The sequence below is a fragment of the Narcine bancroftii genome, chromosome 7 (assembly GCF_036971445.1).
Source record: "Narcine bancroftii isolate sNarBan1 chromosome 7, sNarBan1.hap1, whole genome shotgun sequence".
Classification (NCBI taxonomy): Eukaryota; Metazoa; Chordata; class Chondrichthyes; order Torpediniformes; family Narcinidae; genus Narcine; species Narcine bancroftii.
This window is the reverse complement of record NC_091475.1, coordinates 151,400,104-151,425,222: the sequence shown is the minus strand read 5'-3', so window position 1 is coordinate 151,425,222 and position 25,119 is coordinate 151,400,104. Positions and strand designations below refer to the sequence as shown.

Here is a 25,119-nt window from a genome sequence, read left to right as displayed (position 1 = left end):
TGCTCAATGTTCTGCTACTGACCCAGACAGACTGTGCGCTTCATCATGTGCAAAGGTATTTCGTTTAATTCCTTCAGCATACTGAAATCTACCAATCCCTATTTAGAATGACCTGAGCCTTCAAAATCCTCTGGTTGGAGTAATCCAATGGTTCACCTTCCATTTCATAAAACGATTTCTCTTTGTCTCTGAATTATGAAGCCCTTCCCTTCCCTAGGTCTCCTCAGCCCAAGGGTATCTCCCCCATCCGTCCAGCCTGAAAGCCTGTTTGAATTTTGTATGTTTCACTGAGAACTCCTCTAATTCTGCTGAACTCTAGAAATGATAGTTCCATTCTATTCAGTCTTTCCTTAAATGGAATATCCATCATAGCTTAGACCAGCCTGGCAAATCATCATTGCATCCCTCTGCTGCAGGAAGAGGAGCAAGGTGAATGTGACAGTCCTGTGTGTCCCAGGTTAGGAGAAGTAGGTGAGAGGAGGAGGTCACACAAAGACATTGACAAAGTGAGTAGGAAATATATGACATCATTTTAGAGAAGAGTGAGGTCACCAATTTTCCATATTGAAAGATGAATTTGTTTTAAATTTTGAGGTTTGAGGAAGATCTGTGGGGAGCAAACCCATAAATATAAAATGTCATCAGAATGTTAAGGGGATGGTTAATTGAAGGCTGTCCTTTACCGCAGAGAACTGGAATTTAGAGGCTGCACAGATTGTGATTAAACAGTCACCCATGGACTATTGAGCTTTTGAAAGTCTTTAGGGGTAGGGTACTGTATCTCTTAAAAGATATCAGGAATTGAAAGTAAAATGAAAAATCCATATCCCATAATCTGTCTTATATTCCCTTAAATTTTAATGTGGATGAGTAATTTGATTAAGTATTAATGCTAATGACCTACCCTCATTCATTCTCTCTCCCACTGGCAATTCAGTAGGAAGTGAAATTAGAAAGATTTTCTTCACAAAAAAATATCTTTATACAATATTAGGGTTTTGTTTCAGGGTGAAGCACAGAGGAGATCCAGGGATATGTTTGGCAGGCAGAATGCCACATCGGCAGCTCAATAGATGTTTCAATTTATATAAGCTTGATGTAAAGAAGAAATATTGTGTATTTAGAAATTAGCATTTTAGAACTTATCCGGTCTAGGAGCAAAAAAACTCAAATCTTGCGCCATTTTACCTGAATTGAATAAAATTATACCAGATTTTTCACTTATTGGTTTAAGGAGATGTCATTTTAGGTTAAGCATTCTGATGGATAGATCAACATATTAGAATTATTTTAATTCCCATCAACATGCCGATTGATGAGTTCAAATGTCCACATTGGAAACCCAATGCCAGAGGATCAGGTTTAATGGAGCAGGGTATGGATGCAAAAGCATAACTTGATGAGGAGATGCATCTCCCAGAATTTGACTGCAACTTGAATTCTTCTTGGACAGAGTGGTTTCGTACACATAAAACTGTGGCAGCAACACTAAACGAAATTGTGCAGCACTTATACAGATGGTCAAATGGCATTTGGCCAGAAACCAATTTTAATTTCACCAAGCTGTTCACATTATTCACAGCTGCCGTATTAGTTCACCCGGTGAACATTTTGATGAGCGTTCTTGTGGTTACAGATATATTAGTGAAGTTTATAGAAAGGATTAAGAGAGCGTGGGATGCTTTTGCTGAATTTAACCTCACACAAGGAAGAAAATCATCATCCAGGGGATCTATTAGTGTGGCTACTGATGAATAATAAACATGCTACTGAGTAAAAGCCATACATAGTCTGGTAGATAACAGAGATGAGCAACAGTGAGACTGAGGTGATAGCAGGTTTTACAGATCCAATAGGATGTGCAGACAAAGTGTCAGCTTCCTCGACCTTTCTGTAAAGCAATAGTTTCAGAGCTTCTTATTGACAGATCAGGTGGTCACAAATACCTACAGCTTCTACAGGAACCGTTGGTTCTGCTTTGCTGAATGCTATGGCTTAAATTCAAGCTTTTCTTCCTTCCACGCGGCCACTAGACACATATTAAGGGTCTCCCAGTGATAACGAGAAATGGCACATTGTTGTTTTCCAAGGGATTGACAAGAAGACAGCAGCATGCCGAAGGAGCGGGGACTTGAATTCCTGAAAGCACAGGAGGCCATTTATTTTGCACATGCTGCAAAAAGAGAGCCAGCAGATCAATCATTGTGCAAGCTAGTTCTCGTGCATCTGGCACTTTGCTGCATTAGCCCATTCACCACCACCCCCACCAGTTGTAAAGACAAGTTGTTATTGAGTGGCATACAATTCACCTTTTTAATCTGGCTGACAGTACTTGTGAGGAGCCCCACCAACGAAGCACAAAAGTAGAGAGGAAAACTGCTTCATCTGCCCTCTGTCTATTTTTAAGCTTTGTCATCGCTTTGCATGAACTATTCTATCTCCTTTCTTGGCATAACCATTTTAATGGTCATCTTGAGACTAAATGACTGAAGTTCAGAAGGATACAGGTGTCCTAGTTCATGATCATTAAAAGTTAGCAGAGGGTCAAGAAGTAGTTAAGAATGCAAACAGTGTATTTAAGAATAGAGAGATTTTGATACTGTTTCTGGGTATAAGTGGGGCTACACCTGAAATACTGCACATTGTTTTTCTCCCCTTATGAATATAAATCAGCCCAAAGAAGATTTACCAGGCCTCCAAGAGAGTGTTTCTCAGAGTTTAGCAGCATAAAAGGTGACCTTAAACATACAAAATCCTGAGGAGATTTGACAGGGTAGCTTTCCAGATGTTTTCATTTGCGGCAGAATTACAAACTGAGGGACACAGGTACAAAATATGAGAGGGATATTTAAAACTGAGTTGTGCAGAAATTGCTTCTCTCAGAAGGTAGTGAATCTCTGGAATTCTCTGTCCCCAGGGTTGATGTGGCCTGATTATTATATATACTTAAATTGGAGGTCAATAAATATTTGAAAGATTGAGGGTTGTGAGGATCTGGCACAGAAGAGGATTTGAGGCCATCAGAGATCAACAATGGTCATATTAAATAGTGGGCCAGGTATTGGGGGCTTGGTGGCCCACTCCTGCTCCCATCTCAAGATTTTATCTGGGTCACCTCTTGTCCAATTCAGATGCAAAATGGGGAAATAATTATTCATATAATTGGATATATGACATGCTACAACATCTTCCAGGTTTGACCACCCATTCTAAGCATATATTGCAGCAAGTAATTAAGAAGACAAGGTTGAGCTCCATTGCAAGGAAAGTGGAGCATAAAAGTTAAGAATATTTACTACAAAGGTACAGGGAATTAATGAGACCATACCTGGAATATTGTGTGCACTTTTGGTCATCTTGCTGAAGGTGTGAAGTACTTAGGGTGCACCCTATTTGCTTCAAAGACTTTGCATCCTTTCTAAAATGGTCCACACACTGTGCTTGAGCACTACTTCCCACCTTTTGTAAACTGTGCCAGGATCCTAACTAATATATCAGTCCTTTGTTAACTTGCCATATTGTTCATGCACAAACCTCCATCTTGCAAGTCTTTACTTGTCCCCACCCCTTCAAATTTGTACTTCAGCAAAACTGCCAGTCCTTCTTGACTCAGACATTACAGGCGTATTTAGACTAGTAGGCACCATTGGCGAAGCAGTTAGCATGACCATGTTACAGTGCCTGCGACCAGGGTTCAAATCCAATGCTGTCTGGAAGGAATTTTTATATTCTCCATGGGTCTATGTGGGTTTCTTCTGAGTGCTCCTATTTCCTTCAAAATGTATGGGGATTGTAGGTTAATCGGGTGTAATTGGGTAATTACTTCATATATGCCAGTGAAGGTATTGCAGGTAGGTACTCTCACAACATTCAAGTGTTAAGATGAGCACATAAATATTGTGAAAGTGTCCGCAACATGGCATAATAGTGAATGTTGTTGAAATGGGATTACTGTCTAGTTGATGGTGAATGGGTCTATTTCTGAGTGGAATAATTCTATACCTCTATAATCATTTATTGAAGCAAATAGGGTGCAACCTAAGTACTTCACACCTTCAGCAAGATGACCAAAAGTGCACACAATATTCCAGGTATGGTCTCATTAATTCCCTGTACCTTTGTAGTAAATATTCTTAATTTATCACTCTAGGACTCTGCAAACTGTAAATGAAAGAATAGCCAGTTTCTGTTCTTTGTGGTGAATGTCGACCAAGATGTAGAAAGAACTTTTAAGTCCTTTAAATATGAATTTTTACACCAGCTGAACAAATCAATAAATTTAATGTCTTATCTGAAAGCTAGCATTTAACATTGTGACACTCCTTCAGTGCAGCTCTGAAATGTCTGACTGATGATGTGCTCAACTCTGCTGTGAATCTTGACCTAACCTCCAGAATCTACAATAACAATTGAGCCAGTATAAACTGAGAGAGGCAGTTAGAGGAGGGAAGTAGGACAGAAGTTGAGATACAGAGAGAAGGGAATTGAGGTCTGGAGGTGATGAGGGTGGGTGGATGTTTATAAGGGAGAGTAGTGTAGAGGAAGAGTGCATGGCCTATATTGTTACTGTGTGCATGTAAGTGTGCATTGCACCTCTTTGGTATTGGGCCAAGACACTGTTATATGGCTGCTCGGTAGTGGCCACCTCACATCAAAAGTGTTCACACATGTAAAGTAAACATTAATTGTTTTGTCCCAGTGGTGGTAGCATTTTGTACACTGCTGCTTACAGTAAAAATAATTTGATTATTTTCCTATACTGATTCAATCAAATCTAACACTTTTTCTCCTTTATTATCAAACAAGATTGTGGATGGGAAGCTCTGGATCCAACTGGACTGTGGCAATGAGCCTGACATTGTGGGCATTTCTGGCAGAACAGTTAATGATGGGAATTGGCACACTGTCTTTCTGGATCTCAACAAGAATTTCACAAGCCTTGCACTTGATGACAGTTATGTAGAGCGTCGGAGGTCTCCTTTCCATTTCCATTCTCTCAGCATCACCAGCTCCATCTACTTTGGTGCCCACGTGCCAGCTGCTCGTAGCTTGTCAACCCAGAAAAAGGCACAAGTCTTGGGTGGATTTCAAGGATGCCTGGACTCGGTTGTCCTCAATGACAATCAGTTGCCACTCCAAAACAAACGCAACCACTTTGCTGAAGTGGCAGAACTGACAGAACTGAAGCTCGGCTGTGTCTTATATCCTGACACATGTGCAAGAGGGCCATGCCTGAATGGGGGGAGTTGTGTTAGCCTACCCGCTGGTGGTAAGTTGGAATATTGCAGTTCCTCCTGACCTAATAATGTATGTGAATCTCTCAAATATTGACATTTTCGGAAGTATCTAAATAACTTTTTTTTATCAGAAATTAGTTCTGTGTTTGGTGATGAACTATCCTTTCATAAATGTGCAAAATTAAGGGCTGATTTTGTGAGTTTAAGACCAGCAGAACCATGTGTAATGGTGATCGTGATAAAGTATTACATAAATCCTACTGTTTTTATGAAGTGCAAATTAAATTATTACATGGCACAAGAAAATGGAAACATATATTTCACTTTATATTTGTTTTCATGTGATTTTATTGTTTATTACTGTGTGAAGAGTGTTCTCTAAATCCAAAACATGACACAAACAGGGAGAATTTCATTTCTAAGTCAGAACATGCATGGCCCTTATTTAATTTTACTTATTTTAATAGTATTTCTGAGATCATGTTACAAACATTCCCAAATTAAGTTTCTCTCTCTCATTAACTGACTCTGCAGGTGTGGTTTTCATTTATGGCTCTGTAGTGATCCAGCTCACTGTTGAACATGGTGGAAGTTTTGTGTAAGGTACCCGGGAGCAGCTACTGCTCCTGGGACTGTGCTGCAGACCTCAGGGTATGAGGGAAAGTTACAGTCTTTGGGAAGGGAGCAAACTAGCCAATAATGAAGGAGAGGACTGGTGTTTGCCAGGAACAATGAGTCAGACCTCAGAAATGGCTGCAAAATTTTATCCCTACTGATAGTTAGAATTGTTCCTGGTACATTGATTATAATTTGAGTCCATGTGGTACTTTTAAAAATTTTAAATTGTAAATTTTATTTAGAACATGGTAGAAGCCAATTCTGGCCATTTAAACCCATGCTGCCCAATTACACCCAAATTAACTTACTATGCAATATATTTTAGAGAGTGGGAGGAAATGAGAGCATTCAGAGGAAACCCACACCGACCGACATGGGGAGAACATACAAACTCATTACAATATCAGATTCAAGTCCCAGGTTGCTGGCACTGTAATACCATTACACTAGCCATGCTGCCCAACTTGCTCCTCTGCAGACCTGTGAAGCCTATAAAAATAAAACCTCTTGATAAGATATTGTCCATTTTGTTGTCTATAGAATTAAATTGGCATTTACTTTCATCTGAACAAGTTAGGCATTCTACTTAGTTGACTTCGAAGTGTGAAGAAGAATATATTTAAACGTGCTGGAAGTACTCAGTCGGTTAGCTGGAAAGAGAAACCAGTTAACATTTCGGATCAGGTACCATTCCTCAGAATTTGGAACAGAGTGAAGGATTTACTGTTTTCAAAATAGAGCTGGGTAGAGGAACAAGATGCAAGACAAAAGATGATATGGAGGTTGTTCAAGACATCGATTGACGAGACTGGGAAATGATGATTAGAAAGCCATTTTATCGAAGCAAGGTGAGAATGGAACATTCAGAGGATAATGGTAACAAGGGAACAGTTGAAAATACAGTGGTTGCAAGGTGACAGGACGGAAGATCAGAGATCTTCTGTTTTCATCAGGAGTGGAGGAGGCTGCAGACAGGCAGGTCCAAATAGGTGTGAGATTGAAAATTAAAGTGGATGCATTAGGAAGCTCAGATTCACCCCAGCTAATGGAGTGTAGGTGCTATGCAAAGTGATCACCTCCCTACGCATAGTGCACGACATATGATAGGCCAATGGAGCATCATTAATTAAGCTGTCCCGATATAACTACAATAACATGAAAAATTGACTAGGTGTCTCCTGTGCACAAAAGGGCGAAGAAATTGATGCCTGCCAATTAATGTCCTCTCATCATACTGCTGATCATCTGCAATATGTTAGATTTGTTGACAAGCCGTCAAACAGCACTTTATTGCCAAACCTAACACATTGCAACTGAGTTTGACATCTGTCAGAATAACTCGGCATCAGATTTTGTGACCTGCTTAGTGCAAATGTGAATATGATCTGCATTCCAAGAGGTGGTGCCAGTGACTGTCCTTCAAATTTGACTGAGTAGATGCTAAAAAGAAAAGAAAGTAAAGGCTTTGAGCGGGTTCTTGATTCTTTTTCTCTGTCCACCTGGTAACCACTTCACAGAGCTTGGAGTAGTGTGTCTGTTTTAAGAGTCTACTGTTAGGCTTTTAAAGGACATGGCCTGCCCAGTGTAGCAAACTGAGTATAAGAAAGGCCTCAGTGCTGGGGACACCAACTTGCAAATGGACACTGACAGTGGCTTGCTTACCTTTATGCAGAGGATTTTGCAGAGATTTGGCAGTACAGTATGTTTCCAATTATCTGAAATGCTTGGGGCCAGACCTATCTCACTTAAGTGGATTTTTCAGATATTCAGGAATTTTCTTTTAAGCAGACCAGTAGTATCGGGAGACTACTTATATCGGCTGAGGCTGATCCCCGACTTCTCCCCACTGCCGTCACCAATCCTGCCCGAGACCCTGAGTTCCCTGCTCCTGCCTGGGAGCCCGACGTCTCACCTCACCTTAAGCTCTTTCCCCTCTCGCTCGCTCGCCTGAGCCGCGCCCTCCGTCAAATACTGTTTTCAGCGGGGTCACTGAAATTCTGCTAGAGGACAATGTGTACCAAGTCGAAAGTGTTCATGTCCAAGAGCGCTTTTCCAATGGAAGGTGTGTTCCCCCTAACGTTAAAACCTGGCTATGCCCCTGCCACTGGCAGGAGATAAGACAGATAAGGGAAGGAGGCCACATCAGCAGTCAGGGGGAGGGGGAAAATGCTCTGTGAATAGAGAGGGAAGGGGTCAGAGAGTTTAGTATTAGGTTTAGCATCATGGAGCAAATTCACCATGAGAGGAATTTCTGCAGGTGGCTGAATTTGAAGACTGTTATTCTGAGTCCTTGTTGGTATCATGTATCATGGTTCAAGTTGCACACTGAATTTTTCTTGGAGCAAAAAAACAAATTAAAGGAGGATGTCAGTGGGTTGAGCAGCATCTGTGGGAGAAAGGAATTATGAACATTTTGGGTGAAGACCCTGCACAAGGATAGAGAGAGAAGATAGGCAGTATAAAGACTGCTGATGCAGAGTCTTGAGCCTAAACATGGACAATACCTACCCTTCCGCCCTCTCCCCCCACTCCATCACTTCCGCACCGTGTGCTGCACAATCCACTGAATTCCTCCAACAGATTATGTTTTGCGGCAGATTCCATCATTCGGAATCTCTCATCTCTCCATTTCTCCTGGAGGTGCTGCGTGGAGAAAATCACTTCCATTGTGCCCAAAGTTCGAAGGAATCCATACTTTGATCTGGGGGAGACATTTTCACTATGTGTACCAAACTGTAACCAACTCCTGAGCTCAGCTGCATACCAGGCCCCACTCCAGCTGTGCAAATCTCTTCACATTTCCAACATTGTCCCCCAACTATAGATCCTACCCATATTTCTGAATACCCTGGTCCTTGTTTCACCTCTGGCCATATTTTCAATGGCCAACTTTGGCAGCACAGTTGGCCTTCTAACCATAGTGGTTAACACAATGCTGTTACAATGCGAGTGATTGGGACCAGGTTTCGAATCCGTGCTCTCTGTAAGGAGTTTGTATGTTCTCCCAGTATCTACATGGGTTTCCTCTGGGTGCTCTGGTTTCCTCCCACCCTCGAAAAATGTACCAGAGGTTGTAGGTCAATTGCGTGTAATTGGGTAGCATGTGCTCATGGGCTGAAAGGGCTTGTTACCATGCTGCATGTCTAAAAATCAGTCACTAAGTTAATTTTTTTTAATTTAATTTTTTGAAAGCAGAATAGAATGTTTCATCACGACTGCTTTGCAGAGGTAATGGAAGTGTCCAAAATAATTATGATACATGTGCAAATGTCCTTTGAAATGTCTCTAGATATATTAATGTACATAGGTTTGAAGAAATCCTATGATGAGATTTCAAATTTATTCAAGGAAAAGAATATATAATTTTGAACATTATTACTTTCTCTAGAAATGTACTGTTAGATAAGATGCTGTTTAGTCAAAATGTGCTCCATGTTATTAGCATATTAGTGTGATTCTATGTAATATCACATTCCTTGACTTCACTCCGTATGTTGATGCATTACTTAATGGCAGAGTAGAAATTATTTTGGCCTAATCTTTGTGCCCAATCTTATCCACAATCAATGCAGCATTGTCAAAAGGAAAATGGTTCACCCAATCAAGCAGTAAATTTAGAGTCACTGAATCCTCCATTGTCTCAAAATATGCAGCAATAAAAATTATATAAGATGGTCAAATGCATCATGAGGGAAAGAAAATGAGACAAAAATTTGGCTCAAGGTCTAAGATTCTCGATTATCTGTACTTTCCTTCTGTTCTTTAAGATAAAGTGTTTGTTTTGCTTGTGTTATAATGTATTTTAAATTATATACTGGAATCCATGCCATTTTGTTTGAACAGGATATCAGTGTAGCTGCCTATCACAGTATACAGGAAATCGGTGTGAAACGGAAATTACGGCCTGCTCCCCAAATCCCTGTCGGAATGGAGGCTCCTGCAATTTAATTGGCAATGATTTTATCTGCAGCTGCAAGGAAGGGTTTGTTGGTTTGATGTGAGTTTGTGTGCTACCTTCCTCCTTCTTGTTTCATAATGTACACAACATTTCATTCTGCTGAGTTACTTGAGCTCTGAGTTTGAGGCACCAGGTCATGTCAAGCAACTACAGGCCAGTGAGAAGTGGTTGGAAAATTGTTGGAGAGGATTCTGAAGGACAGGAACCTCAAGCATTTGGATAGGTAGGGAATGAATGGAGGTAATCAGCATGGATTTCTCCTGTGTCTCACAGATCTTTTTTTTTGAGGTAAGAAACCAGATTGATGAGTGGACATTGTGTAGATGGACTTTACCAAGGCCTTTGACAAGGTCCTGCATGGCAGATTAGTCTAGTAGATTAAATGACATGGTATTCAAAGTGAAGTGGCCCATTGGATTCAAAACACGAAGTCTGCAGACACCGTGATTGAATAAAAAAAAATGCTGGAGAAATTCAGCTGATCAAACAGTGTACTTTATGTCGCAAAGATAAAGACACATAACCAATGTTTCATGCTTCAGCCCTTCATCAAGGTATGAGCAAAATGTAGGCAGGCCCCTGAATTAAATGGTGGGGGTGGAGGGGCAGGGGGAGTAGCACAGTCCCACAGGAGGAAGGGCACACCAGTAAACAAGGGGATAGAGAATAGCTCTGTGAATGGAGAGGGAAGGAGATGCAGAGTTGGATGAATGAAGAAGAGAAGAACAGCAGGAAGTCGTCTAGCAAAAACTGGAGGTCATTGTTGATGTCAACAAGTTGTAGAGCATCCAGATGGAAAATTAGTTGTTACTCCTCCAATTTTAAGTGTGGTCTTGGTTTGACAGTTCGAGCCCATGGACAGATATATCAGCACAGGAGTGGGGCACAGAATTGAAATGGTTGGCCACTGGGAGATCCCTGTCATTGATGTGAACAGACCCTAGGTGCTCAGTGAAGTGATCTCTCAGTCTGTGTCCAGTCTCTCCAATGTAGAGAAGGTCACAATGAGACCACCAGATGCAGTAAATGAGTCCTGCAGATTGACAATTGAAGTGTTGCTTTACTTGGAAGGACTGTTTTGGGCCCCGAAGAGTAGTGAGGGAGGAGGTGTGGGTGCAAGTGTGGCCGCAGGGGAAGGTACCAAGGGGCGATTAATAGGAAAGAACAAAAAAGTCATGGAGGGAAGAGTCCCTACATAAGGCAGAGAATGGAAGATATATCTGGTAGTGGGATCATGTTGTAAATGACGTAAATGTGTTGGATGTGGAAGCTGGTGGGATGGGAGGTGAGGACCAAGGGGAATCCTGTGTTTTTTGTTGTATCTGGGAGCTTCAAAGTTATCTTAGTGGAAGGAAGCAGAAAGTAGTAGTGGAAGAATGTTTTTATGGTTGGAGGTCTCTGACCCGTGTTGTGCTGCAGGGGTCTCTACAGGATCCACTGTTCTTTGTAATCTCTATGAATTACTTGGATAGCAATCAGTTAACATGGTGAATACATTGAAGTAGGTGGTGTAATGGATAGTGAGAGAAGGTATGTCAGGAGGGCCAGGACCAGCAAATGGAATTTAACTCTGACATGTACGTGGCATTGCACTTTGATAAGTCAAACCAGGGTCGGTCTTTCATGGTGAATGTTAGGACCCTGGAGAATGTTATAAAATAGAGAGACTTAGGGGTACAGGTGATGAGTTCCTCAAAATTAGCAACTCAGGTGGACAAGGTGGTGAATAAGTCGTTTGCCATGCTGGCCTTCAATGGGCAGGGCATGGAGCACAAAGTTGGGACCTCGTATTTCAGCTTTGAGTACTGTGTGCAGTTCTGGTCACCCAACTCGGCATCAATAAATTGGAACGGATGGTGAGGAGATTCATCAGGATTCTTCGAGGTCTGGAGGTGTTAAGTTATGGAGAGAGGTGGAAAAGGCTGGGTATTTATTCCCTGGAGTGAAGGAGGTTGAGGGGTGACCTTATAAGATTTATAAAAGCATGAAAGGCATGGAACAAGTGAATACTCACAGTTTATTTTTCAGGGTAGAATTCTTTTAGCATTAGAGGGCATAGGTTTAAGGTAAGAGTGGAAAATGTTAAGAGTGAAGTAAGAGACAACTTGTTCACTCCGGGAATTGTCCATATCTGGAATGAGCTACAAGAGGAAACTGTAGAAGTGGAACAATAACAACATTCAAAAGACATTTGTTGGTAGGAAGGGCTTAGTCGACAGAAATGGGTGAGTCTTTCTGTATGACTCCCCAACACTGTCTAGTAACAAATATTTGAGATCACCCAGAAGGCAGTAGCTGTTAATCAGTAGATGATGAGAAAAATAAAGAGCAATGCAAGCAAGAAAAAAGAATTAAAATATATCACAGCAATAACATAAAAACTGAGTCCAATGGGTTGTCCTAATATGTTAAATTGTACAAGAAAAGTTAAATTGATTTACTGGGTTGTATTCTTAATGGAGTGAACCATTCTTATTGATCAGCCAAGGGGTTTCTGAATAATTATTGCTTTCGGTGGTAGAATGGAGCAAATTTTCACAGAATAACAGTGATTTAATCGTTATCCATACCTAAGTGACAAAATAAAAGAAGTATTCCTCAGCATGCAACCCATACTAGAATTAAAGTGTGAAAGATGGATTCAGCTTAGCATTATTTTTTCAGTTATTAAGGGCACAAAGTCTTAAATTAAGCTAACGTCAATAACAAACCTAAAATAAAAGAAGCTCTAATAAAACTTATTATCTTAGCATAATAGGTATAAAAGCTTTTGGGGCATAAAATTATTGTTTTCCTGCAGGTGTGAAGAAGATGTTGATGAATGTGACATAGAAGAATGCCAAAATGGAGCAACGTGCTTAAACACATTGGGCTCATTTCAATGCAATTGTACTTCAGGATTTGTGGGCCTCTACTGTGATCTTAGGCCTATGATTGTACCCAATATACAACCTGGTCATCCATACATTGGAAAGGAGGAACTCATCGGAATAACCATAGTTTTATTAGTTCTAATGTTACTGGTGGTACTTTTTGCAGTTTTCCGAAAGAAGGTCTTCAAGAAACATGCACGGAACAATATTACCCTTGTTCAGGACCCCGCAACAGCAGCACTACTCAATAAGCCTAATGGCATGCAATTCAAAGTTATCAGGAATAATGGTGATAGCCGAAAGATTTATCAAGAAACTAGAGGTCCTCCTCAAGTGCCAGTCAGACCTATGGCTTATACCCCTTGTTTCCACAGTGACTCAAGAAACAATTTAGACAAAATTGATGGACTGGGGATAGAACATCAAGAAATGAGCACTTTCCATCCTGATTCCCCTCGACTACTGACTACACGTAGAGGTGTCGTTGTGTGCAGTGTCGCCCCAAATCTCCCATCAGTTACTCGATCTGTCTCTGACTGTGATTCATTGAGAAAGAACACATGGGATGCAGAAAGAGATGGTAATAAATATTACTTTTTCTTTGTTTTTAAATTATTGGAATATCGTAACCTTTGTGGGAACTATTTCCCATTGTGTTCCCTCTCCTTTATATTTATCCTATCCTGAGAATTAATTTCTACATTTCAGTTAGAAGCAGTAAACAAATGAATCAAATGCCTCTATAGTTCTGCTATCAACAAGGATAAAGTGAGATTAAGGAAATCAGTTCTTTTACTGGAAGTGACACTGGGTATGAATTTGCTGGTCAATATGGGGTTGGAAATTTTCATGAAGAATTTTGAATCTGTAAATGTAGAAATTTAAAAACTACTAATGTTATCTTTGTTAGTTTATTTGTGAGTTCCATTTAATTAGGGAGGTTTGAGCATGTACCCTGACAGGAAAAATATATTTTTTAAAATCACAGTTTAATAAATTATCTCCAAGTCAATAAGATGCTTAACAATAAAGCTCAGAAAACAAAAGTTTATTGAAGATGAATTATAAAAGTGCGTAAAGTTGGAGGTAAGTGTTATTTTTTGCAACTGTACCTAGTGATAGGATTGGGGACTCAAATGTGTAATTCAGTAATTTATTAATCTAACTGTTCTTCAGAATCTTACACTTTGTACACAAATTTCTAAACTGGTCTTGTGTAACATTTACTCGTTTCAATGTTGTAAATTTATACATGTTTAAATACAGTTTCCTCCATAAGAATTTAGACATCCCTAATTAGTAAATTTAAATATTAAACTTGATTCATCTGACAATGGACTTCTCGTCCAGCACAATTAATATAATTCTTTTAACATGTTATTTTGTCACCAAATTTGATGTTGCCACATGTAATTGCTTTTCTATCAATTGAAACCTCAAATAATAAAAATGTCTTTACTTCTGTACAATTATGCTACAAAACCTATTTACACAGACACTTAAGACATGCATATGAACTTACGGTCTATGGAAACTACCTATTTATTAATTTCCACATTAAGTACAGTAAATTAAAGAATCTGGCTTTCAATTGCAAATGTATTGTTCTCAAAACTAACATTATATATTCTGTTCACATCATAAGACAAATATTCCCAAGAATGGTTATATTTCCTGCAATGACCCATTTTTTTGGTGACTATGCCTGAGATCGTCTGATTTCAGAAGCTAAGCAGGCTTAGACCTGGTCAGTACTTGGAGGGGAAACCACCTAGGGACACCAGGTGCTGGAGGTTTCTGTGAGGGGCGCTAGACAAAGCGGTGACTCTCTGTCTGCCTTACAGTAGACAAAAGTTAAATAATTTCATTATGTTACATTCTAAATGTAGTATTACATGACAATAAGGGAACCTTTACATCATTTCTGACTACGCCTAATTTTGGAACCCAAGTAGCACTCTGTAAATAAAGTTCTTTTTTTTCTGTCAGTTGGGCTTCCCAGTTTATTAACACTTTGGTGTTGAAAGAGAGAGGGAGAGGGGGAGGGGGAGAGTCTACTGTACGCAAATAGAACAGTAGATCTTTACTCAGTACCAACAATAGCAAGGGGACCATTCTGTTCTTTCTTGAGGGCTGTGTGAATACTCAATCTCAAATACAGAATAGTTCTCTTGCACTGAATATACTGAGTGAAGAAATCCCCACTGTACAAAAGACATTATTTTCACTAGTTGTTGCTACATTTTTCAATAAATTCCCTGGTATCTGGCATCTTCGGGAATTGGTAGATGTCAGATAAGTAAATTTCCCAGTTGCTTGAGTCTGCATGTGGTGAAGATGGAGAATGAAATGGTGAGGTGGACCAATTTTAAACTTCAGTATTTTTTACCCATTTATTTTCCACATTTTCTTTGCCGGTTGCTTGAATTCCAGATAACAAGGATTTGTTTTCAACTGCAAAAGCACAATGATCTTGGCAATTCATCTTTTCATGTGCCTTTTTTTCAAAGTTCAGTATGTATCCGTTGTGCATTGTATAGGTCTGTTACTAACGGTAGTCTGTAGTAGTTTTATTGTAGATGATAAATACTCTCCAGGAAAAACTAACTGATCCAATTCAGTTATTCTCCTTTCAAAACACCAGTTATCATTATTTTAGTATCAAATCATATTCCCTAGTGAATAAATAAAGACGGACTTCAAATGTTAATGCAGTAAAAAAAATCAATATTAGAATTCCAGAAAACTGCAAACAAGACTGATTATCCCCTTTCCTTGTAGACCCATATGTTAGTTCAGAGCATCCATTGAAAGTCAACTGTAAGCCTTGAGTTAAACACAAAATTCTGCAGACACTGTGTAGTAAAGACACAAAAATGCTGGAGGAACTCAGCAGGCCTCGAGCATCAATAGGAGATATAAAACCAAAAATTTGGCCTGAGCCCTTCTTCAAGCAGGTTGGCACCTGAATAAAAAAGGCAGAGGGAGAAGCACAGGCCACAGACAAAAGGCCATAATTGGACATGAACAGGAAGACGGGAGGGGAAAGGCAAGAATTGATTGGGGGAGGGGGGAATGGCTCTGTGAATGCAGAGCTGGAGGAAAGGAGGCCGTTAGGGGAAAGGGACAGACTGGGACAGTGGGGGGGCTAATGAAAAGTGGAGAAGACAATGTCAATACTTATTGGTTGGAGGGTTCCCAGGTGGAATATGAAATGTTGTTCATCCAATTTGCAGAAGGTCATAGACCATAGACAGACTTGTCAGGATTGGATTCCGTAATATCGAAGCCTCAAGGAGATCCTTCCTATTGTGGTGGACAAAGCCAAAGTGCTCAACAAAGGGATCTCCCTGTCTGCATCCAGTCCCTTCAATGTAGAGGAGGCAGTAGATGACCCTTCCAGAGTCAGAAGAGTCACGCATTGCTTCACTTGGCAGGACTGTTTGGGGCCCTGAATAGCAGTGAGGGAGGAAGTGTGGGTGTAAATGTAGCATAACTTGTGGTCACAGAGTTGGCCACAAAGGGGGCAATTGATGGGAAGGGAGGAGTGGACAAGGGAGACATGGAGGGAGCGGTCTCCATGGTATGAGACAAAGGGAATGTGACTGCTGGTGGGATCACATAGAAGGTCGCAGAAATGACGTAGGTTAATATGTTGGATGTGGAAGCTGGTGGGCTGGTCAGTGACAACAAAGGGAATCCTTGTTGCGTGTGACAACCGAAGAAGCCAGGGCAGATGTGTGTGTAATGGTGGACAGGAGTGTGAGGGCTAAGTTGATACTAGTAGAGGAGAAGCCATGTTCTTTTTGAAGGACATGTCAGATGATCTCACATGAAAGGCCGTGTACTGGGAGCAGATGTAATGGAGATGGAGGAATTGCAAGAAAAGAATTAAATCCTTACAGGGGACAGGGTGTGAAGAGGTGTAGTCGAGGTAGCTGTGGGTATTGGTGGGTTTGTACAGGATGACTGTCGAGAGTTTTTCTCCTAAGATGGAGGCAGAGATATCAAGGAAAGGGAGATGGACCAAATTAATTTGACGTCAGAGTGGAAGTTGCAGCAAAGTGAATAAAGTCAACGAGCTCATCATTGGTGCATGAGGCAGCACTAAAGTAGTCATGGATGTAGCGGAGGAAGAGTTGAGGGGCCTTGCCTGTGTAGGCTTGTAGCATGAATTGTTTCACATAGCCAACACAAAGGCATGGATAGCTGGGGCCCATGTGGGTACCCATGGCTACCTCTTTGATTCAGAGAAAGTGGGTAAGGAAAAACTCTGCTTTCCTGCTTTTTGGTCATACCTTGAAGAAGGCTCCAGCCGAGATGTTGATTATATATCGTTCCCTCCCGTGGACACAGAATGACCTACTGAATTCCTCCAGCATTTCTGTATTTTTAATATCTTACCTTGTTGATTACACTGTTCCTTTCTCCTCCCATATATTTCAATGTAGTAGAAAATTATCACCTTAAATGATGTCGCAGAAATATTTTGCCGTGTGGATAATTTTAACATTATTTTGAAATAACGAGATTTAAAGCCACCAACCCTTGAAGTTAAACTCTGACTTCTCTCGTCATGGATGCCTCTCGATCCATTGGTTGTTTCCATCGTTTTCTACTTAAAGTGCAGATTTGTATATTTTTATTTGTGGGAAAATAGAGATCCTGCTGAATGGCTTAGAGCTTAAATATTAAAACAATAATTCTATTTACTGAAACATTTAAAAGAAAATATGCCTAATTTGTTCTCAGATTCCTTTCACTGTCAGATTTGCAAAGTAAAACATGGAATGAATGAACTGTATTAACTGTGATAACTCTTCTGGCTTCAGGGAAAGCAGACATCATTGAGGATGCAGCAGGCTTTGCAGGAAGTACAAAAGGCAGCAATTCAGAAGTCCAGTCACTCAATTCCTTCCAGTCTGACTCATGCGATGATAATGGTAAGACAGTTTTACCATTTATTTCATTTATTTTAATGTTGTTTTTTTTTTTGTTGCTTCTATTAGCTTTGACATAGGATAAAAGGATCTTGTTTTGTTTTGTATATCTGTTGCAAAAGATATGCTGAGGAAATGTGACTCGAATGATTCTGACCAAATAAAAGTGCACCGATTGCATCGTATAGTTAAAGTTTATTGTCACATGTATCAAGATTCAGTGACAAAGTTTGTTTTATAGGCATTCCAGCCAGAGATCTCATAACTTGTGTGTCAAATAAGTGTAGAGTAACAGAAAGACATCAGGTGGAACAGAGACATGGAACATGGGAACATAATTTTATTGTGAGATTCAATCAACAGTTAGATAATGTTGGGAAAGTAACTGTCCTTCGATAGCATTCATTTCCTGCCTGGTACATGTTCATGGATTGATTGGTAAACAATTGAACTCACTAATGTTAGATATATCTATGGTAGGAAATGAAATACAGTTTTACTTCTCAAGTTGTCATTTGAATAGCCCATTTTGGATATAAATAATGTTGCAACACCAGATTAAAATTAAAGATGTCAATATCCCAATGAAAATATTTAGTTCAAAGGAGGAAGGGATGACAAAATCTAAGCTCTCAAAAGAATGTGTCTTTGTTGCCTGAGTGTATTTTTTTGCAACTCCCTTTAGTTGTTTGCTAATGCCCAGTGATTAATATTTTTGGTAGAATTATGCATTGCTTTACAAAATTTGTTTTACCAAGTTGAAGCTTTAAGTTCATTTATTGTCATGTGCACTGAGGTTCAATGAAAAGGTTTGTTTTGCATATAACCCAGCAAGTTGATCCATACATAGTACCGCCATCTGTACACATAGAGTTATAGTGAGAGTTAAATTCTAATAGAGTAAGAGCAACTTGTTTTACTCGTGTGGTTTTTTTCAGTATTTTCTTCTTGATAATAATGTTAATGAGTTTATTTCATATACAATATACAAATGCACCAAAATTTTTACTTGCTGCACAGGTACTTTGTAAAAAAAATCCAATGCTATACTACTTCCTGTAATTGATTTTTTAAAAAAGACAAGAAATAAAATGGAGAGAGAGATAACACAGAAGAAAATTTAATAGCTGGAAGGAGGGAGAAGAATGTGTGATTGGGGTGAAGTTAGGTAGATCCAACGGAGCCAGCATAAAACAGAACCCCATCCTATCCTGTGTTCCGTCTCCAGACCTCGATTTGAAAAGGTAGCATGTAAAAATTAATTTGGTCACGTATTTTCTCTGAAGCAGGATAAAATCTTGAGATGGATATTGGGGTGGGAGAAGGTGTAGATATTAGCAGAAGTTAAAAAACACATATTACGTGGCATTCCTGAAAAATTCAACAATAGATGCTTGACTCCAAATTCATGGACAGTTTTTTTTGTTCTTGTGAGATTCCTGAAAGGACCTCCCATTAGTTTTGGTTACCGACCTGCAGGAAAGACATCAATTAGATTGAAAGAATGCAAAGAAAATTTACAAGGATATTGCTGGGATTGAAGAGCTAGGTTCTCGGCAAAGGTTGAATAGATTTGGACCTTATCTCTGGAGTGTCAGAGAATGAGGAGAGATTTGATAGAGGTATCCAAAATTATTAAAGGTATAAATGCAAGCAGGCTTTTTCCACCAAGGTTAGGTGAGACAAGAATGAGAGGACATTGGTTAAGGGTGAAAGGAGAATTGTTTAAGGGGAACATTGGGGGAACTTGTTCACTTAGAATGCTGAGAGGTACAAGCAGCCAAATGAAGTGATGAATGTGGGTTCATTTCAGACATTTAAGAGGAGATTCAATTGGTACATAGATGGGAGGGGAATGGAGGGCTATGGTCCGGGTGCAGGTCAGTGGGATTGGGCAAAATAAATAGTTTGACGCGGACTAGATGGCCTGAGGGGCATGATTCTGTGCCACAGTGTTCAATGGTTCTAATATACTGTATGCCTTTCACTGTTTAACAGGACTTTTCCCTTTGACAGTATTCCTGCACATTGACCATATGTGACACTGTGTCCTGCACTTTTGCTTTATTGTAATGCTGTTGTTTAATTTGTGCATTGCGTGCGTATTTAGTAGAGGATGACTTTCTTGGTAAGCACGCAAAACACAGGTTTTCACTACATCTGAATACACATAAAAACAAACAAGTTTAACAAAATTTCTGTTTCCTGCCCCACCCAGCCAGACAGAAGGGATAACTGAGTCTTGGACAGGTAGACCTGTGTCCTAAACATAGCCACTCATTGGAGATCCAGGGGAGGGTGTGGAGGTGGGATTAGGAAGGGTAGTGTGAATGCATGTATGTATATGTATTTGTGTGTGCATGTATGTGTATGACAGGGAGAGGATGGTGATGGGTGTCTCATTTTTTAACTTTACATTTTATTTTTGGATGTCGACATCACCTTTTGGTAGTAAAATTGTTTGATCCATGTTCTGTTGAGAAGCTGGCTGCAAACTACCTTCAATTCCAAACATTTGGGTGCATTGTTAGGTTGGATCTGATTGCAGGTAATCCTTTTGTTAATTTGATACTAGGTTGATGGGGTTGGCCAATTTCTGTCACAAAAGAACATTAGTAAGCAATTTTATCTTATTCAGACAGCTTTTTACCACTTTTTGATGAATTGTCTTCATTTTCAGACTCTTTTTATGTGGAATTCAAACTCAATATGGCATGGGGGTTCTCAATTGTTTTCTGGGTTATTGTCCACAAATCACTGCTTATTATGACATTTCCACAAGATGGCACCATATACCATGTATTTTTTATATATTTATATGGAAGATAACAAGCTGCATGTTGGTGTAGATAACTACTTGATCGACATGCCTGTTTCCATGCTCTATTGCACCATACATAGCAATGATATGGCGGTGGGGGGGGGAGGGGGGGGGTGGAAGGGAAACACTTGAAATACAAGAGTTTTCATTTCTTCTGAGCGATGTTCTCCTTGTTGCACTCTATTAAATCAGCTCATTGATCTTGGACTGTCATTCTTGATTAGGGAAAAATCATGATTCAGCTTCTGCCAACGTCATACATAATGTATATGTTAATCGCAATTGTTATTTACATATAAAATGGGTATGTTGTTTTCTAATTAAATTTCTTTGTAATTGCATTTATGCAGATGATTCACAACCTTAAGGCATACCAAAATGGTTTATGTTTAATAAACTATTTTTGAAACATAGTCACTATTGAAATCTGTTGAGCCCATTTTAGATCCATAAAATCTGCTTTACCATGTGCTGCTTATCTCGCCAATAATTTTATACGACTGATTTTCCACCATTTATAATTTGTTTCTTGAATAGCATGTTTAGAGCTAAAGTCTTAAGTAGGTTGAAATTACTCTTTAATTTTGTAGGGTTTTTTTTGGCTCTGAACTAACAAATGTATCCCTATGTCTTTTAATGACACAAGTACTTGGTCTGCTTCTTTTTATTGCCTTCTAATGATTTCACACAGAGGTTTGGTACAACAGTGACTTGCATTCTCATTTTGAGGGCTATTAAAAGCCAGTTGAATGGCTCTGGTTCTATATGCACACAAAGGCTTGGCTGTATATGAAGAACAATTTCTAAAAGACAAACCAATGTATTTTACTTGAATTATTCAATTTTTAAAAATTGTAAATTCCATAATGCCACCTGGTGTGTTTTAAACTAGATCTTCCTGATCAATTTTCAGGGCTTTTAGTCCATTAATTTAACTACAGTGCTACCATTCTCAACAGGATTGTAGAGGTGGAATGGGTTATGGATAGAGAATGTGTTTTGGTGATGGAGGAATTTGAAAGCAAGGGAGAGAATTTTAAGAGTGCAATGTTACTGAATTGCAAGTCCTTGAAAATCAGAAAGCTCTGGTGATATCAGAGGATGAATGGGTGGGGTGGAGGAGAACAGGAGGAACAAGTCATTAAAAGCAACTTTCCAGATCAGCAAAACAATTAAAATGCTGACAAAACTATGGGATTTATTTCTGTTGGGTGTTGTGAAATTATGCAAACTCAGAAGACTGAGGTCAGGCTTAAAAATGCAGAAGGCATCGTTTTAGTCTTCGTTTAGTACTGTCCTTTAGGAATCTATGCTGACTAGGATTGATTGGCATGAGTTTTTCCAAGAGTTTGCAAAATTTATCCTGACGAACCAGGATCAGAGTCCCTAGTCATTGTAGCTAGTTGATAAGGCAAAGATGTTAAAGTAACTTTTTAATTATTTTCATGAAGAACGTCAAACAGTACAGCACAGGAACAGACTGTTTAGTCAAAGGCCATGATGCCAAATGAAACCAATCCCATCTGCCTGTACATGATCTATATCCCTCTATTCCTTGCATGCCTGTCCAAATACCCCTTAAGCATTGCTATCATATTTGCTCCCATCACTAAACACCTCACCTCCCAAACTTATGGCATTGTGTTCCTGGCATCGACTATTCATTGTACAAACCAAGTCATGCCTTGCACAGTCACTTCTCACCTTCAAGCTGTCCGCACTGACATTTGACATTTCCACCACTATCTATTCTATCTATGGCACTTATAATTTTATAAATGTCTTTCAGGTTTCCCCTCAGCCTCAAAAGCTCTAGAGAAAACAATCCATGTATGTCCAGCCTCTCTTTTTAGCTACATTCTGGTAAATCTCTTCTGTTGTCCATCCCAAAGTCCCCACATCCCCACATCAAATATGAACAAACCATAGTTTTATATGGCTGCAACATTGCTTCACAATATTTTATGCTCAATGGCATGACTGATGAAGACAACCTTGCCATACATCTTTATCACCCTGTGATTTGTATTGCCACTTTCATATGTCTGTGGACATACCCTAAAATTTACTGTTATTACTTCAATTTTTGTAATTCTTTTCATGCATTTTAGTTTTTTTTTAATTAACAAAAACAAATTATATTTCAGATGTTTAAATATCTTCATTTAAAAGCTGTTGCATTAATTCATCTTTCACAGTCAGCCAAGGCCTGCAGCTGGCTTTCCCAATCATCAGGGCCCCTCAGGTTAGCAAAAGGATCAGTTTCTTCTTGTTGTGTAGTGTCTATTACTACTGGGACTTGTAAGGTAAAACATCATGAGATGGGAATGTGTAAGGAGTTACCCTGGGCAGGGCTGTAACAAGATGTGAATGCATCCTTGTACTTACAAGATAAGAGAGACATTGATGGATTGAGAGGCAGGAAGCTAGCAGGGAAAGGATAGCAACAGTTTTAGTCATTGGACAAGTAATGATATGATGATGTTCTAAGCACGTATCCAAGGGTATAAAAAATCACCATTTTGCTGATAACGGCAGAATGCATTCTCCGACTAACATTGTTAGTTGCAAGTGTTACAATCCGGTAATAAAGAACAAAGAACCCTGATTTCGACTCAGTCTGGTGTTTGTCTCACTCATTCATGAACAAAGCAGACCTAACAATTTGGTGACCCCGACGTGATGGGTGAGTGAACACTGGACGACGGTTTCTGTTTTTTCTGACAATCATCTCAGCCGGCTGATAAAAAGGTCCAGAGAAGCCTGTTTTAACAAAATTCTCTTTTTTTTTTAAAATCTTTATGATTGTCAGTAAGAACTGGAGATCGGACAAATTAGACGACCACAATTGAAGGTCGCATGCCAGGATTGTAACACGTAAGTGATTACAGACAAGATAAAAGTCCTTAAGGTGTTTAAAAGTCTTTATTGTGTCGTTGCAAAGTCCAATAGAGTGAGAAGGTGGTCTATAAACAATTGAGGACCTGAGTTTTCTGCCCTAAACTGGTTATTAAGAGGAGAAATCTCCCACGTGAAGGTTGGGCTTTGAAAGAAAACAAAGGTTCAGGCTTATTGGCCTCAATTGTATCTGAGAGACTGACTTATAAATGTCCGGTAGGTATGATAATGTCTGTACACTTGAGAAGTTAAGAATTTATTTCCCCAATTCGCCGTGGTGGAATACCACAGCAGACCTAACAGACTTCAGGATGTGAATGGCAAATTTGACCTGCACAGCCTACATATTTTCAGATACGAGGTTACAGCAATTCGAAGCAGAGAGATTGGGCTAGTAAGATCTGATGCACTCCACATATATGTGGAGTATTTCATGTAGCAATATTTCCTCAAGCCACTTCCAACATTTAATTAGATTTAATTTGCCTGTTTCACAATGTCTTTAACCTCCCTTAATTCCTAAAGCCTTATCTAATTCCTGACAAAGGTCCCAGGCCCAACATGTTCTCGGGATGCTGTGTGACCTGCTTAACTTTTCCAGCATATTTGAGTATTGTACTTGACCCCAAAATTTGCAGATTTTCTTAACTTACCTAACTGAAGTCCATTTATATTACTCTTGCTATGTTCAATTCATTTGCCTTCAGCAGCTTTGAGAAGCTTATGGCTGATGACCGCTACTTGTACAAAGAAGTACTTTAAGATATCAGTAATGAGTGGCCCAGTTCTATTATTAAACAAGGCAGTTAATTACATGTCATTAAAATGTGTGATCAATGGGATTGTAGATTACCACTTCAATTTCTTTTAATACATAGAGTTAGCTACAAGTAAAAGCACAATGCCGGAGAAACTCAGCTGGTCAAACAATGTCCTTTGTTATGGAATAAGTTAATTAAATTTTGATAAAATGTATCTTAAAAGGTGAAGATTGTGAGGTTTAGTTATTAGGTCACATTTCACAAACAAACATCTCAATTGCCATGCAAGAGCTATGCAAGGGTAGACTTCATGTCTGTAGTTGGCTTTGCAGAGACAATGGGAAGTGTTTGTGAGAGTTTCACAAGTAGGTGTTAATTGACCAGCATGTTTGAACAGTGTCCAGGCTCAAGAACTGAGAAATCTTTTGTTTTTAGACTGGTGCCAGAGTTTTAAATTTTTTGTTGACGTTTGTTGTCCTAAGAGGATCTGTGTGATTTTGCAAACAGAAAAAAAACATCCATTGTTTGGGAGAGTATTCTGCAGCAGTTTATGGTGAAGGCAGCAAGATGGAAGACCTGCTGTATGACCCCATTTCAAGATGGGTTCGGAGTTCAGCCTATTCTAAATCTCTGTAGTCAATTGCAGAGGTTGTGGCTGGTTTTTGTGTTTCTCCTGAAATGGGGGGGGGGGGGGGAAGAAGAACTCTTTGTGGTATCCTGGAAGAAGAGATTATCTTTTGTAAAAACCCAAGAGGGGACAAATTTCATTGGTAAGGCACCTCAGTTGCTGATTGAAGGAGATCAGTTTGTGTGTGTCCAGCAAATACCTCCCTGAAACCAACAAAGACCTTCTTGAGTGGTAACAACATAAGTTAAAGCATCAAAGCTTGGTGAACATAATATCTGTTAAATTCTGTGCTCAGTGTGGAAGATGGCCTGATACCGGGGAACTTGGAGGAGTGAGAAGTGAATGATTGGACAGTGGCCATTGCCTTGGTGAATTTCTGTTGCTG

General features: G+C 39.5%; 1 protein-coding gene across 4 annotated transcripts in view; it reads left to right on the top strand.

Moving 5' to 3' along the window:
* Positions 1 to 25,119, top strand: part of LOC138739226 (protocadherin Fat 3-like) — a 781,242-nt gene that overhangs the window by 728,027 nt on the left and 28,096 nt on the right. For all 4 annotated transcript variants that reach the window (XM_069890851.1, XM_069890850.1, XM_069890849.1 and 1 more), the window contains exons 23-26: positions 4,807 to 5,269; positions 9,699 to 9,852; positions 12,614 to 13,266; positions 17,519 to 17,629. In XM_069890851.1, coding sequence (XP_069746952.1) covers positions 4,807 to 5,269; positions 9,699 to 9,852; positions 12,614 to 13,266; positions 17,519 to 17,629 — 1,381 coding nt within the window. The remainder of the gene's footprint in view (positions 1 to 4,806; positions 5,270 to 9,698; positions 9,853 to 12,613; positions 13,267 to 17,518; positions 17,630 to 25,119) is intronic.